The sequence below is a fragment of the Lactuca virosa genome, chromosome 2, assembly GCF_052849685.1.
Source record: "Lactuca virosa cultivar CGN04683 chromosome 2, Lactuca_virosa_CGN04683_v6, whole genome shotgun sequence".
NCBI classification, from domain to species: domain Eukaryota; kingdom Viridiplantae; phylum Streptophyta; class Magnoliopsida; order Asterales; family Asteraceae; genus Lactuca; species Lactuca virosa.
In genome coordinates, this window is record NC_136427.1 from 160,411,699 (window position 1) to 160,429,106 (window position 17,408).

Consider the following 17,408-nt stretch of genomic DNA (forward strand, 5'->3'; position numbering starts at 1 on the left):
TGGAATTTTCCAAAACTCCATTGGGATCATGACAAATAGGGACCAAAAAAACTCAAAACCTAGATCTAGCATGCAAAAGCCTTAACGATTGGAACTTGAAGACTTATAGAGCTTCAGAAAGTTACTAGCTTGAAGAAAATATTGGGAGTTTTCTTCACTTGACAAAAAAAGTAACCAACTTCTTGAAATCCCACTCTAAGGCAATATAATCCAAGAATGTAAGGTATAGAGGCTAGGGTTTTCTATTTGAGGGTGGAGGCTAATGAGGAGAGAAAACACTAGATGTTAGCTCCCTTAAATATGATCCAAATCCCAAAACTAGCATTTTATGTGCAAATAGCAGCAACGGGTCACAACCCAAACATGGTCACATCATGCTAAAGGATTTTGCTTCGCACTGTGACCAAAGCTTGGTCGCATCATGAACTTGCTCCCTAAAAAATCAGCCTTTCTTAATTACTTCAAATTAAATAAATTGATATAATTCGTACCCAGAAAATTAGGCAGTACAATTCTCCCACACTTGAATTAGATTTCGTCCCTGAAAGAAGAAATCCGGATAGTGATCGTGCATCTCCTGCTTAGGATCCCAAGTCGAATTAGACCCCTTTCATTGATGTCACTGCACCTTCACTAAACCAATCACCTTGTTGCGTAATTTCTTCTTCTTCCTCTCCAATATTGAAACTGGACACTATGAATTAATCAGACGCTCATCGACCATCATGTCCTCCAACAGCAGCACCACTGAATCATTTGTCAAACACTTCTATAACTAAGAAACATGAAAAGTGTCGTGGATCTAACTGAGCTCATCTGGCAGGCCCAACCCTGGCGGTGGGCAACCCAGGCAACCGCCCAGGGCCCATGACTATAAGGGTCCCAAAATTCTTGGGCTATATAGTGTATTTATTTTAATTTTTTAAAAAATAATATATGTATATGTTTCTTAAGGGTCCAATTTAGTCGAACCTAAAATAGCCCATGAAAATAGGCAAACTGGCATGTTGGAAACCGAATGCCTCTCATTTGGGATTCTGGGAAATAGGAATGAAGAAAACAGGAAATAGGGTGTTGTGAATAAATAAATGAATTGTCATCCTCTATAATCGAAGCATCATCTACAACAGAGGGAATGCTTGGAATGTATAATCGACAACGCCTCATGAATAAGCATCAAACACTAATCCAAGTATCATCACTCTCGTTTGGCCGTTCTCACTTGCTTTTGTTCTCATTTGTTGTCGTTCCTAAATAAATAAAAAAACTAATTCAACTATTAAAGAATCTTTTTCCCTACCATTCTCTCTCCTTCCCTTTCGACCTTCTCGGATTCTCACTTTCTTGAATTACCACAATCTCGCCTGCGGCCTTCCTCTGTGTTGATTTTTGAAGTTAATCGATTATATCATATGAGGTATGTGCTTCTAATTTTTATTTATGGTATTGTTTCTGATTTCTGAGTCGATTATGAATTTCTACATTAATTTTTAGTTCATGTTTATGATTTTTGAAATGATTTAAACTTTTTGAATTGATTTATTGATTTGTGCTTCTGATTTCTAAATGGATTAGTAGTTTTCGAACTGATTTTTTATTTGTGTTTCTAATTTCTAAATAGATTAGGAGTTTCTAAACTGATTTGTGATTTCTGAATGATTCAGAGTTTCTTAACTGGTTTCTGATTTTAGAATGGATTAAGAGTTTTTGAATTGATTTTTGATTATTTTTTTTTCTAATTTTTGAATGGATTGGGAGCTTCTAAACTGATTTTTGATTTTTCTTTATGATATTTTGTTTGTATATCATATTTCTAAAGTCATTTTCACCTTACACAATGAAACTTAATGCTCTAAGTTTTAGATTTTTACTCATTAAGCTAAAATGTTTGTAGATTTTTATAAGTAATTGTACAACTAGATCCTTTAAGTTCCAAAATTATTGCATGTAACATCTGATTGACAAATTTTGTTATTGTTGCATCTGCAGAGAGAAGTGCAGATAGAAGTTTTAGACAGCTGGAGTTCATGAAGAATTATTTAAGGTTATCAATGTCATAATAAATGTTAAATGGTTTCACAATACTATGGATAGAGAAAAATATATTATATAAATTTGATCTTGATAATATCATTAATGATTTTGTATCAAAAAAACTAGAAATATTTTTCGTTAAATTAGTTGTTTTTGTAATCGTTGTGGCTATATTTTGTGTTTTTTATAATATTATTAATGATTTCTATATCGCTATGTCTATTTTCAAAGTTTTATTATATTTTAGACTTTATGGGGCCCCTTTTTTTTTCTCACCCTAGGCCCAAAATATGTTTGGACCGGCCCTGTCATTTGAAAACTATAGACGATAGGAAACTATCTAGACACGAGCAATGACCGAATAGGGTCCGATATACCTTCGTGCTAACTTGCCTTTTTTTCTGAGCACAATATCAATGATCCCTAAAATATGTTTACCTACCGCTCCCCAAGAAATTGGGGTCCTATACTTTCTCACATATAACATCTCAAAGGGAGGCATATCAATACTTGAATGATCATTGTTGTTGTAGGAAAACTCGGCCAAACGAAGATACATAACCCACACTCCACCAAAATCAATAGCACAAGGGCTCAACATATCCTCTAATGTATAAATGGTATTCTCACTATAGACATCGGTATGAAGATGATATGTCGTGATAAAATGCAGCTAAGTTCCTCAATTCTCATGAAATCTTTTCCAAAACTTGGAGGTAAACCTGACATCAATGTTCTAAACCATAGAAACTGGAACACCATGCCTAGAAATCATCTCCATGAAATAGATATCAATAAGTTTATTTGACGAATAACTCTCCTAAATTTCTATAAAATGGACACTCTTGGTCAGTCTATCCACAATGACCCAAATCGCATCCACATCTCAATGAGTCTTCGGTAACTTGGTGATAAAATACATGATGATGTGCTCCCACTTTCACACTAGGAAGCTAAAGCTTTCCATGAGGCTTCTGATGCTCATCCTTGACTTTTCGACATGTCTAACATTTCTCATCATACCATGCCACATACCGCTCCATGTAGGGCCACCAATAATCCTCTCGCGGATCTCTATACCTCTATGTCGTACTTCGATGAATAGAAAACATGGATTTGTGCGCCTCGGTCATCAATAACTGTCAGGGCGCACCCGAATTAAGAACTTATACACGGCCATACAAAGTCAACAACCCCCAGATATCCTTGAAAAAAAGTAGAAATTTGACCCATAATCATATATATATATATATATATATATATATATATATATATATATATATATATATATCTGTGGTTATCAACCATGATCACCCCAGTCTGAGACTCTCTGATACTCTCTAGCAAAGGTACAACCACTGCCATCCTCGAACATAACCCACAAAGAAATACACCAATCTTGTTCCAACTTAATGCATCAACTACCATATTTGCTTTACTCGGATGGTAAAGTATCTCACAACTGTAATCATTCACCACATCTAACCATCGTCTTTATCTTATATTTAGATTCTAGTGATCCATCAAGTACTTCATACTCTTGTGTTCTGTGTATATGTTACACTTCACACTATAAATATAATGCCTCTAGATCTTGAGAGCAAAAACTACTATTCCTAGCTCTAAATTGTGTATTAGGTAATTAGCCTCATGAGGCTTCAACTATGTCGAGGCATACTCAACCACTAAGCCTTGTTGCATCAGCACTACACCTAATCCCAAAATAGATTCATCGCAGTAAACAACCGTATCCTCAATCCCCTCAAATAATGTCAAAACTGGAGCCTTAGATAACCTCTATCTCATAGTATCAAAAGCCACTGGCTGCTCATCACCCCATCTATAAGTATCACTCTTCTTGATTAATTGAGTGAAGGGAACTACAATATTGAAGAAATCCTAGATGAATCCTCGATAATACCTGACCAAACCAAGAAAATTACGAACTCCGAGGGAGTCATTTGGTCCTCCCACTGCACCACTACCTATACCTTGTCCGTGTCGACCATAATACCATTATGTTTGATGGGGTGTCCCAAGAACTAAAACACTTGCAACCACAAATCATACTTAGAGAACGTAAAATAGAGTCTCTCCTTCCACATAACCACTAACAACCCCCTAAAATGATCTGTATGCTCTTCCTTTGTCTCCGAGAAGACCAAAATGTCATCAATAAACATAATCACCGACTCAAGCATGGGTCTATAAACATGATTCATCAGATCCATGAATTTGTTTGGTGTATTAGTAAGCCTAACCGGCGTCACTACAAATTTGTAATGGCCATACTTCGTCTTGAAGGTCGTCTTTAGTACATCCTCCTCTATCACTCTCATCTAATGATAAACCGTATGAAGATCAATCTTGGAGAACCACGATGCTCCTTGTATTTGGTCAAACAAATCGTTGATCCTCAGCAGTGGATACTGGTTCTTCACCATGAGCTTATTAAGCTCTTTATAACCAATGCACATCCCGTGTGACCCATCCTTCTTATTAACGAATAAAATCGACAATCCCTAAGGTGAACGGTTGGGAAAAATAAATACTTTGTCTAACAACTCTTGAAGTTGAGAGGACAACTCTTGCATATCTGGAGGTGCAAGTCAATATGGTACCTTGGTTATTAGAGCTGCACATAGAATCAGATCAATCCTAAACTTAACTTGTTTCTTAGGAAGAATGTCTGACAAATCTTTAGGAAACACATCCAGAAACTCATGTACCACCAGTACCTTGGCAATATTCATCTTCTTGTCCTCTCAGGTGTCGATCACATAAGACTAAAATCTAGTGCACCCTTGCTGTAAATACCTCTTACCCCTCAAAGTTGAACAGAAAGTCACCCTGCCACACAGACCCTCGCCTGGAAGGTTATCTCTTCACTACTTGGGGTTCTAACTATCACCTGCTACCGACCATAATCAATGAGAGCCCTGAAATGACTCAACTGGTCCATCCCGAACATTATGTTAATCTCACCTATAAGAATAGGTATAAGGTCTATAAGAAACCTCACCCTAAAGATCTCTAACGTACCACCCTTGAAGACCATCGAAGTTGAATTCGTCCTATCATCAGTTACCTCAACCATGAGCAGGTGGTCTAATGATCCTAGAGAAATATCAAAAACCTCGCTATACATAAGCGATACAAAAGAACGACTCGCCCCAATGTCAAATAAAACAAAAACCAGAACAAAGTTGACTAGAATATGATGTACCTAACAACACGCATAATAATGAGATTATATATATATATATATATATATATATATATATATATATATATATATATGTATATATATATATATATATATATATATATATATTACAACGTAAATCGGCAATTGATACATAACGATGACAACATCTGGCGTTGTTCTCGTCTCCTCTGTTATGAGTTGATAAGCTCTGCCCTTGGCCCTCCATGCCTCCGTCTTCCCCTAGCAGTCATCAATAATCCTTAGAGTAACAAGTGACAAAGCCTGCACCGCTCCTCTCTCCAATATAAGGTAGTTGGCCTTAATGTGTCCAATCTAATCACAATGGCAACACACTCTCAAATCCTTCTTACAGTCGTCGTTGTAGTGTCCCTTTTTGCCACACTTGTGGCATCCAAATGAATGGCATGCACTATATGGTGCCTTAACGTACTTGACACATCGTGTGTGGCCCTTCTTCCCTCCTCGTTGCAAAATGGTAGTCTTGAATTTCTTCATTGTAGGTTGAGTCTAAACCTATACCTGCATGTTCTTCCTCTACTGAGTCTCTAGCTCCATCTCCTTGATCTGGTCGTAACCACTATATCGGTAAGTGTCTTACACTTAGAACAAACATGAACGCGAGAATCTCTATCCTCAATATGAGATAATACCGACACATTTTCATCTTCTTGGTAGCATCATACTCTGGGCAGAACAATGGCCTCTCCATAAACCTGTTGGTGATATTCGTAACCGTCTTAAATATTTGTTTGAGAGCCAAGTACTTTCAAGTCAATTTCTCAATCTCCACCGGAGGAACATACTCCCCTTAAACATAGAAGTGAACTGCTCCTATCTTAAAGCATCCAGACTATCCATGGAAAAAGTTTAAATCACCAAACCCACCAATCCTTCATCGCAAACCTAACCCTGGCCTCCTTCAGACGGAAACAAGTACGAAAATCTCCCTCAACCTTCGAAATCCAATGCATTTTGGAAATCAGGTCCTTCCATCCCTCAAACATGGGAGGCTGGCAAGCTAAGAAGATATGGTATATCACGATCCTCTCCCTTGGCTGACCAGCGTGAGCAACAGTTATGTGTATCTCATCAAACATAGCAATCAACTTGTCTTGATCCTTCCGAACATCTTAAGGATCAACTCAAACACTGCCTCTGATACCTCAAAGGCCACCAAATCGCGCATATCTGAATCACTCGGACCCGCTCCATCCAAGCCCCTCACGCCCAAACCAGAACCACTCCCTCCCCGATTTCATAAATAGTTTAGGAAAAACATCCATCAAATCAAAATCATGAATCGTGTCAAATGTATATCAGTGATATGAAAAAAAACATAAGGATCGAATGCAAATACTGTCAAATCACACCCTTTCCTTTGTTACTAGAAGAACCTGAAAAGCATTTAATTGTAAAGAGTAAGCACAAAACCTAGTGAGTTCCCTAAATACTACATATTCCATTAAACATACAATACATACCACCTAATGGCTCACGACATCACATCGTTCTACCAGAATCACATTCTCACATTGTTACATCAACACTTGAAAACTCACGGCCTTACGTCGATCTTTAAGACTGATAGTCTCATACTGTTTCGTCAACATACCATACATATTTGTACTCTAACAGTACTCAGACAACCTACCAAACAATGACACGTAATGTTTCATATAGTATAGTGAGAAAGCTCACATGAACTTGAGAGCTAAAAATCACACTCTCGCATCCTCGAAGGAATCAGATACACGAACCAGCTAAATCATATAAAGGTCAATCCTCAGTGTAATATTCAAGTCTAAAATACTGACAAAAAGTCAAATTGGTAAAAAAAAAGTCAATGGTCAATAGGTCAAAGTGAAAGGTCAATGATTAACTTATCAAACTCAACAGTTAACGGGTCAACGCTCCACGACCTAGCTCCTGGTTGCTTCGGGATCACTAGGTGACAAAATATTCTCGAACCTAGTTCAATTCTCACATTGTGACCCTTCCTTGGTCTCGTCGTGCTTTTCGAGACATGATCCTTCTTTCCATTAAGCTTTTATCCCTTAATTTCAAGGCTCATATTTTCTAGAATACCTCGAAATATGTTCTTAATGGATAAAGTTTCAACTTTATCAATTTGCATGTCTCTAACACAACCAATCTAAACCAAGGTCTAAAATGGGTCCAAAATGCCACAATCTTCATGCATGGTTCAAATGGAAAGATAAGCATGCATTCAAAACACCCTAATGGGTCTAGAAGATCGACCAAAACGATCTCTCGACCTGGAGTTTTGCAAAATACATTGGAATCATGACAAAGAGGGACCAAACAACCTCAAAACCTAGATCTATCATGCAAAATCCCACTCTAAGTTACATTGGAATCATGACAAAGAGGAACCAAACAACCTCAAAACCTAGATCTATCATGCAAAATCCTTAATGATTGGAACTTGAAAACTTATAGAGCTTGAGAAAGTTACAAGATGCTAGAAAATCTCTGGAGTTTGCTTCACTTGATATAAAATATATACAAACTAACTTCTTGAAATCCCACTCTAAGTCACAAAAATCCAACAAAGCATGGAGGCCAGAGCTTTCCCTATGAGGGTTCAAATAGCGGTGTCGCGGCGCGACCAAACATGGTTGCGTTGCACTTATCAAAAGAATAGAAAAGAAGAGAAAAGAAAGTCAGGAAAGAAAAGAAGAGAAAGGAAAGGAAAACAAATTTTTTTTTCCCGAGTTTGAGAGAAATGGAAGGAAAATTAATCATTTTGTTCTTTCTTTCCAAATCATTCCAAATCGAAAGGAAAGTTAGAAGGGAAAGTGATCCTTCCATTTTCCTCCACTTCTTTCCACTTCCTTCCTTTAATGAAACTCGAAAACACCAATTTTTTTTATTTTCTTCTCATCTCCATCAATTTCATTTCTTATCTCTCGTTAAATTGAACTCGAGAACGGGGTGTCGTCACCAAAGCTTGGTCGCGTCAAGAAGTTGCTCCCTACAAAAATCCTCATTTCTTAATTACTTGAAATTAAATAAATTGATATAAATCATACCCGGAAAAGTAGGAATTACAATATTAAATCGTAAATAATCCCCGTAGTCCTTCATAAGTCACGATCTCAACTTAACCATAATATTAGTCTCTCACTCGAACGATCATTAAACACGTTTTAACATACAACCACCATTAAGAGGCAAGAATTTAGGAAGTAACAACTTTAAAATATAAACCAAAGGGCTTCTAGCCCAGCGGTATCAGATGGTGCCCTCCCTTCTTGAGGTCGAGGGTTCAAGTCCCGTGGTGGACATAGGTGGAATTATGTGTTAATTTAGGAGTAGATTATAATATTTGTATTTGCCGGTTAAAAAAAAACAACTTTAAAATATAAATGGATCTATCCAAGTGTAAACAGTTTGTTAAATAGACTGTGTTTGGAAAAATAAATGACAACTAATTTCGACCATATTATTTATTTAACGGATTCGGTTAGGTTTCAAAATTTCAACCGGTTTTAATTAGATGTGTCAATTAGGTTAAAATTTTCAACTAGTTTTAATAAACCGGTTAAACTGATCCGTGTCGCATTTGACACCTTTATTTAGCGCTTGGATCCAATTAAACAAACTCTAGATAAATTATTGTATACGTTATTAATCCTTTTTTTTCATTCATATTATTATCATCCACTAAAGTATTATGAGTGAAAACTTCATTATATTTTATGCACTCCTAAAATCATCATATAATATTCAATCTTTTGACCCAATCATCTTGCTCTCTTGCTCTCTGTTTAAAGATACTGGCACTCGGACAGCAATTTTAAAGAAATTCAATGCACCAAAAAGAAAAAAGAAAAAAAATAGCCTGACTTGGTATGTAACCCGAAAGAATGTTGTCTAAATCCGTCAGTGGTCCTAAAAAAGATTAAAGAGCCATTTGATAGACCAAAAATTAGGTAAAGTTTGAAGGGTCTCCCTCATCATCATTATTACTCCAATAATTAATTATAAATTATAAATATTGATTTTGTATACCCCCATCAAAAGATACAACTAGTTTTACATACGTACATTATGCATACAATATACCAATCCATTCTATCCAAAATTAATATACATCCCATATAATCTAGAAACCCTAATCTATATCTATATATAACTCCAATTCCAATTTTGAATCTTCTTTTTTGATTTTCATCAAGTAACAAAGTCGGGCAAAGGTTGTGCCCCAAACCTTTTTTGATTTTGAATGTTGATGGTCTCATAAATTGTGGTTGAGTGTGAAGAAGATTGTTGATTCATGGGTTCGAATTCATTCGTTTCGGCTAATTCCATTCCACTAATGTTTTCATTAGGGAGACCTAAAGTCAAAGAGACTGCATTTCCCGAATATGGTGATTGGAATTGGTGATTCCCAAACCTCTCGATTTCTCCGACAGGGTACCCACCCAGACCCCCCATGAAGTCTGTTGGATTTCCCATAAAACCTACATTCGTTCGCGGCTTCTTGCTATTGAATTGTGTGATTCCGTCCATTTGTGAGGAGAAACCAGACTGGTTTTGGAAGTTGATTCCGGTGGAAGAAACAGATATTGATGGTGGTGGCGGTTGGTTGAAGTTTCGTTTTAAATTCTCTGGTGAAAGACTTTTTGAGTTTTCTTGTTTTGATGATGAATTTTCGTTTTCGTCACTTTGTTCGCTTTTACTCGCTTTGTTTTCTTTGAGTCTGTTTTGTTCTTGTTCTTTGGTCTCTTCCAAGTACATCTCCTCCACCATCGGCTTCCATAGCCTCACTCGAGCATTTATAAACCAATTCGAAACCTGAAATCAATTCCAAAACTCAAAATTATAAATAACGAAAATATAATTCGAATGACAAATATCAGAAAACCATTATATTTTAGGTATTTTAGGCATTTTCACAATACAATTTTACGATTCACTCTTCATTCCGATTTAACTATTTTGACCTAATAATAAAAATTACCTCCACTAAAGTTTATTTTGGAAAATTACTAAAACTTATGATTTTATTGGACAAAAGAATGTATATATTAAAACACAAACCTTCCCATAATATATTAATTTTTCTTATAATTTTTGGAAATATACCTGACTCCTAGTAAGCCCGGTTTGTTTCGCGAGCATATGCTTGTCTGAATCCTTAGGATATCTGAAAAAAAAAAAAAAAAAGAAATTTATATCACATTACAAATTACAAATTAATAAAACAATAACATAAAAAAATAATAAAATAATAAAATAATGTTCATAGTTAATTCTTACGGATGGAGGAAATGTTCAAAGAGCCAAGCACGAAGAACAGAAACAGAACGTTCAGGCAATCCTCTTTGGGGTCTCCATGCGTTGTGTTGAATCATTCCCAATTGTTGTAAAGCCCTTTGTTGTCGAATCTGATTATCCACAAATTTCAGACGTGATCCACCTTCAATCTTATTGTCTTCTTCACCTAAATTCCTGCTAGCAGTTTTAATTTGCCCCATGATCGCATCTTTCAAGCATCTGAATTGCTTCGAAATTGTTTGAAGCGCTAATGCTGTGTACGTTTTCGCAGATCCGATTCCACATGCTTGTTCAAACCATGAGATCACGATCTGCATCTGGTTATGGTATTGTCTGTACCTCTGTTCCACCTTCGAAAAAACCCAGAAATTTTCTTCAATTGATAATGGAAACTGAATTGATTTGATAGAGTTTGATCTTTGATTGAATTTATTATTATTACCTCATCAAGCATGTTTACGAGTTTTGCTTTCTTCATTTGAACTTCTTGTCTTTCTGCTGTGGTAAGTTCAGCTCCATCGACGCGTTTGCTGCTGGTTTCATCTCCGCTGGTTTGCGCCGGTGATCCGCCTCCGCCGCTGGCGGCAGTGATGAGGTTCTTGGTGGACTGATCGGAGTTCTTGAAAACACCTTTACCCACGTTCACAACTTCTTCAAGAAGCTCATGAGTTGCTTTTAAGTATTTGGAATTCAAGAGTACACTCTGCATACTGTTAACTCCGTTCGAAACCCCAGATGCTGATGGTGTCGATCCACCACCACCACCGTCTCCGCCACCACCAGCGCCGCCGCCAGGGATTACTCTTCCTTCTCCCCTCGGAGAAGCAGTGGGTACTCCGGGACCTTGAGACCCGAATCCGGATTGCTGAGATGAGAGTGTTAACGATAAACCTTGTTGGAATCTGGTAACCTCATGCGGTGGCGCCGCCAGCTCAACCGGAGAATACATGTTGTACTGGACTCGTGGCATGAAGGTGTGGAGAGCAGAGATGTCGTGTTGGGAGTGAAGAGAACCCGATGGTTGTGACGAAAGAGGGATCCCTACAAATTGTTGTGTCTGCGATGGTTGTTGGTGATGATTGTTAAGAAACATGAAATTCCCAGCCGGAGGTTGTGGTGGTGGTTGGTGGTGGTCGGAATAGTTTACATAACCAGGGTTCATCAAAACCAGCGTCTGCAACCCATCTCCGCCTTGAATTTCCGAATTCCCACTGTAATAACTCGCCATCGATCCCTGTTCACCTTCTATATAACAATAAAATTCTTCAAAAACTCAAATCGATTTCAATTCACAGCCTCCATTCTTCACCATCTGAAAAAACCCGATCAAATTACAACCTATGAATATTCAATCTGTTACAATCAACATAATCCAACCTCCATGGTTGCTTTTCGAGAGAGAAACGAGTTCATGCAGTTACCAAACTCAGTCGACAACTCTCTCTTTCTCTCTCTAAATATATATTTACAGGAGAGTGTGTGAGTGTGTGTGTTTCTCTCTCTATCTGTATATATTTTATATGTATGATATTGAAGGGAAGGAATTAGAAGAGGTACCTGCGAATGGATCAAAGAAGGGTGTGTGTGGGTTGCTGATTTGACCTTTCTTTTCAAATCATTTGATATACAGCAGCTTTGATGATGATGATGATACTCTCTCTCTAAACAAAGATAAACTTTTTAGAGAGAGAAAGATGGAGATGTGTGATTAAACAAACAACAAATGGGTTATATCAAAGTTATCTGTGTCAGAAGATACAAACATCTGAAAAACGAGGAAACGTCTTCTTCTACTAACCAAAACCACTTTCTTTTTCTTATTTTTTTAAGTTAATTTTATGCTTATATTATTACTAAGCTACCCTATTTAAATATGTAATATTCAGAAATATTTATATTGTATTTTTTTCGGTTTAAATGTAATGAAAAAATATTTATTTTTAATGTTTATTTCTTGCTTAATATGCTAAAAGTAAAATTCATATTTCTTAAATATCTACATTGCATGATATGCATTTAATAAAATAACATCTTACAACCTAAAATGGTTTTTATTGTCTCGGATTATAAGGTTATACGTATAACAATTAAAATATATGCAAATAAAAAGTAATATTAAAATTTTTCAGAAAGAATAATATGATGTCATGTAAATATATAAGAAATATTATTAGTCTTAACTCGTATTTAATCGGAAGTAAGGCTTCCAGTGGAACAGCGTTTTGAAAATAAATGGTTTTTATCCAACGAAATAAAATATATTAGTTATCTGTGAGAAAAAAATATAATATAATTATTATTTATTTATTGGTCTTTAAATCAATAAAAAATTATAATTTTAATATGTGGTCATTATAATTGGTATGTAAAGATGTGGAAAGAAGGAAAAGAAGATGATGATGATGATGAATGACAAGGGTTGAGTCGGGGTGGGGGGTCCTTTTTTGTCTTTTTATCTTTTGATATTTTCTTGATTTTATTTGAATTTTAAGATTATTTTATTTTCTCATTTGTCAAGTTTCGTGTGGTTGTATGGTAGAGTTTGATGATAAAGCAATTAAATTCTGAAAGGAACGCTGGGCCAACTACCAAACCAGCTCCCCCTACTTTAATGATATCAAAATGTTAAATTATCAACATTTTCATATTTATTTACTTTCAGGATTATTTGTAGGTTTCTATTTTGTATTCATTTTGGATAGAGTTAAATGACTTAAAAGGGTAATATATTTTTTAATTTGTACACATTTGGTCACTGATTTTTTTTTCGTCCACATTTACGCCTTCAACTTGTTAAACTGTACACATTCAGTCCTTATGACCGGTTATTCCAGGTTAACCGGGAAAAATGACTTAATAAGGTAATATATTTTTCATTTTGTACACATTTAGTCCTTAATATTTTTTGTACAAATTTAGTCCTTAACATTTTTTTGTTTCAAAATAAGTCGGTTTTGTTTTTGTACTAATTCAATACTTATGAATGATTTATTTAGGTTTTCTCACGAAATCTTACGTGAGACAATCATTGATGAAGTGCATGGGGTTGTTGATGCTTATGTCCATCACGATCTCGACTGCATGGTTGTGTAGGTATTGTGGTTTGACTTATGTTTTGTGTTCTGAACGTCGTAACTTCTTCATATGATATCAGATTTTAACAATCCTTATATCCACGTGTTCGTTTTTTGAGTCTACTACAACCTTCGTTTAGATTGCTCCCGTTAAAATGTAATATATTTTTACTTACGATTTTATAAAAAAAACATTCATACATGCATTCATAAAAAACGTATGAATATAAAGATTGTAAGTAAAATATATTACTTTTTAACGGGAGCAATCTAAACGAACGTTGTAGTAAACTAAAACACGAACGCATGGATATACAAATCATTAAAATCTGATATCGTATGAAGAAGTTATGACGTTCAGAACACATAATCTAAACAACCAAGTAGTCGAGATCGCGAGTGACATAAGAATCAAAAGCCCCAAACACGTCGTTAATAATTGTCTCACGTAAGATGTCGTGAGAAAAGCCTAAAAAAATCATTCGTAAATACTGAATGAGTACAAAAACAAAAATGACTTATTTTACAAAAAAAATAATATTAATGACTAAATGTTTACAAAAATATTAAGGACTAAATGTGTACAAAATGAAAAATATATTACCTTATTAAGTCATTTTTACCGGGTAACCTGGAGTAACCGGTCATAAGGACTGAATGTGTACAGTTTAACAAGTTGAAGGTGTAATTGTGAACGAAAAAAAAATTCAGTGACCAAATATGTACAAATCGAAAAATATATTACCCTTTTAAGTCATTATCCCTTTTGGATAACATATCTATCTCTTTCTTTTTCTTTTTTTTTTAACGGAAAATAACATTAAAAAGCACCAACGTGTAACAAGAAGCTAACAACGTGGGCAAAAGTACATATGAAAAGAAAAAATGCAGAAAATACAATTAAAAGTGATCAAAAGGTGAACAAAACCAATTAAGACATGAGATGCATCTTGTATGGCTCTTGTGTTTAACCCACGAATAAGATAGGGTAACAATCATGTCCGTCGTTTTTGTTGGAGAGCACCTTAGTTTTTTTAAAAACCACATCATTTTTGGGCAACCAAACACACCAAATAAGACAAAAGAATATGAGGCTTATGATCGCTCTTTTAGGTGGACAGTTGCCAAAGGAGGCCGCAAAGTCAATGAACTAGAGTGTACTGGCGAATTGAGCGGGTTGCAAACTACACCATTTGAAAATCCCTTCCTGCACATTCCTTGTGAACTGGTAGCTAGAGAAAAGATGATTCGTTGTCTCCGTCTCTTTATCACATAGAGCACAACATGGATTGTCGACTTTGATTTCTCTAACCTCCAATGTATCACCCACCAATATTTTGTTCGAAGCTGCTCGCCATACACAACATCTTACCTTTAAAGGAATAGTTTTTTACCATCAAATCACTGGACCTATGTATGAGTTCCTTTTGGAATCGATTAACCTCCTCATGGAATCTATTATGTAACTACAAGCTTGATTTATTGTGAACTGAAGACCGAAACTGTTGCTAGTAGGAACCTCCATGTTGCCTATGGCCAAATAAAGTTGTAAGAGTTCTGTGAGAGCAACCTCGTTTACCGGATCTTGTTTCCAACGCCATGAGAATCTGCTGGCAGAAATTCTTTCCTCAATCAAGCAACATTTCCTTTCATCAAGAATGTAGAGAATTGGGAATCGAGCTTAGAGAATGATATTTCCACACCAAATATCTTTCCAAAATAGTATGTTAATTCTGGGGTCTGGAACTAGTCTAAAATAGTCATTGTGATTGATGCTAATGGTATCTAGGTTATTTATAGCTTTGTAAATATTGCACGAAACTCCTTGTAAAGATTTCCGAGCTATGTATGATACAGGTTTCCTCCTTAGGTTATGAATGCTAATGATTACTTTTTTCCACAAACTATCCTCACTATTATATAATCTACACCACCATTTTTTGGTAAAGCCAAATTTTGTGCCATAAGCGATCCCACCCCAAGACCACCATGTTTTTTTTGTCTACAATAACTTTTTGCAAATCCACCCAATGAATTTTCACATTCTGATCATCTCCGTCCCAATGGAACCGTCGTCTGATTCTTTTCAAGGGAAACAATATTTCATTCTGGTGCTTTAAACAATGACAATATGTAGGAATGCTACCATGAATAGATGTAATCAAGGTGAGCCTACTGCCAAATGATAGTGCTCTCGCCTTTTATACAGATAATTTAGATTTGACTTGTCCACTATAGGTTTCCAATGCTTTTTGACACACATATTGGCTCCCACTTGCACACCAAGATATGTGAAGGGGAAGTTTCCTTCATAACATCCAAGAATCGAAGTCATATGATGTAGATTGCTACTTGGAATACTGACTCCGAACAATCTCGATTTCATAAAATTCACTTTGAGTCTTGAAACAACATGAAAACATTTCAGAATACGGGACATGTTTTTGATGTTGTCGGCACTTGTGACAACCCGAAATTTCTATCTTGTACACTGATTCAAATCAATCAAGGTCAGACTCGTTTTTGCTATCTTCTAGCATTGTTTAGACTCAAATTGAGTGTTCAAAGCCTAGTATAACCAAGGTATGAGACTAGGGATGAGTGTATTTGAGTTCAACACCTTTCAATTGAGCCAAACACCCCTTTATGAGGTGTGTGCGGCCGCACACATGGGTGTATGGCCGTACACCCATCCTAACCGTACACTCTTATGTATAAATGAGAGTCTTAGCCTCCATTTACCTCTTTTCACACTCGTAAGCCAAGAAATCAACTTCTCTCTCAAGTATCATCCGATTTTCATCTAGATCTTCAAGTTGTAAGTGTTTCTTCCTTTGATTTATTGATTCCTTACTCCATCTAGTAAAGATCACTGATTTCATCCATGAAATCACTCCATTTTGGTAGATCTTCAAGTGTTCTTCAGTTTCACCAAGAACACCAAGAACACCTACTAAGTTCTTGGGCTCCAAACACCTCTAAAAGCTTCTATATATCGTAAGTACCACTCCTTATGCTTGTTACTTACTAGTAATTATACTCCTTAGAAATCGTCCAACCCATGATCATCAAGGAGTGAACGGCCGTACACACCTCATGTGGCCGTACACCCCTTTGTTTAGTGCTATTGGGCTTCAAACTCATGTTTTATGCTAGCACATGATCAAGAACACTTATGGGATGCAAGCTAGAGACTTGGAACAAACGTTTGACCATTTTTGCATGATCATCAAGGGTGTACGGCCGTACACTCCTTGTGTGGCCGTACACACCCTTTTTAAGGTCCAAAATGGTAACAAACTTCCATTAAGGCTAAGCATTGGTCAAAACACACTTCCTAGATGCTTAAGAAGACTTTAAATCACTCAATGGCATGTTTCACCATGAGTGTGCAGCCGCACACCCACTTGGGCCGTACACTCTGGCTGTACACACACATGAAACACACCATTCTGGCCATACACTCCAAAGTGTGGCCATGAACCCATTATATGAAACCCTTGGTACTTCTAGCACTTCAATCTAAGTGTTTCCTATGTCCTAGGGTGTCTTTCCTTACATGATTAGTTGTTTAAACACTAATTATATACATATATGTGTCATTATATGCTTATTAGGATCCGTTGTGCTCAAGGCTTCACTTGACACTTAGCATCCTGCAAACCGATCTTTCATTCGTATTACTCACTCCAGGTGAGTTCATACCCTCTGAACTTAAGATTTTAAATGATTTTATGGGGGGGGGGGGGGATACAAGTTGAACTATT

At 36.3% G+C, this 17,408-nt stretch overlaps 1 protein-coding gene across 3 annotated transcripts; it reads right to left on the reverse strand.

Moving 5' to 3' along the window:
* Positions 1-9,264: 9,264 nt before the first annotated feature.
* On the reverse strand, positions 9,265-12,294 carry LOC145159668 (BEL1-like homeodomain protein 1). 3 transcript variants are annotated; one of them, XM_079078690.1, is made up of 5 exons: positions 12,125-12,294; positions 11,010-11,879; positions 10,550-10,917; positions 10,376-10,436; positions 9,265-10,084 (listed from the first exon to the last, which is right to left on the reverse strand). In XM_079078690.1, the coding sequence occupies exons 2-5, from the start codon at positions 11,793-11,795 to the stop codon at positions 9,461-9,463; spliced, it is 1,839 nt and encodes a 612-aa protein (XP_078934816.1). In that variant the 5' UTR covers positions 11,796-11,879; positions 12,125-12,294; the 3' UTR covers positions 9,265-9,460. The 3 variants fall into 3 exon arrangements, with proteins under 3 accessions (XP_078934816.1, XP_078934818.1, XP_078934817.1); XM_079078692.1 differs by having other exon boundaries at positions 11,010-11,905; XM_079078691.1 differs by lacking the exon at positions 12,125-12,294 and having other exon boundaries at positions 11,010-12,095.
* Between the last annotated feature and the right edge of the window lie 5,114 nt (positions 12,295-17,408).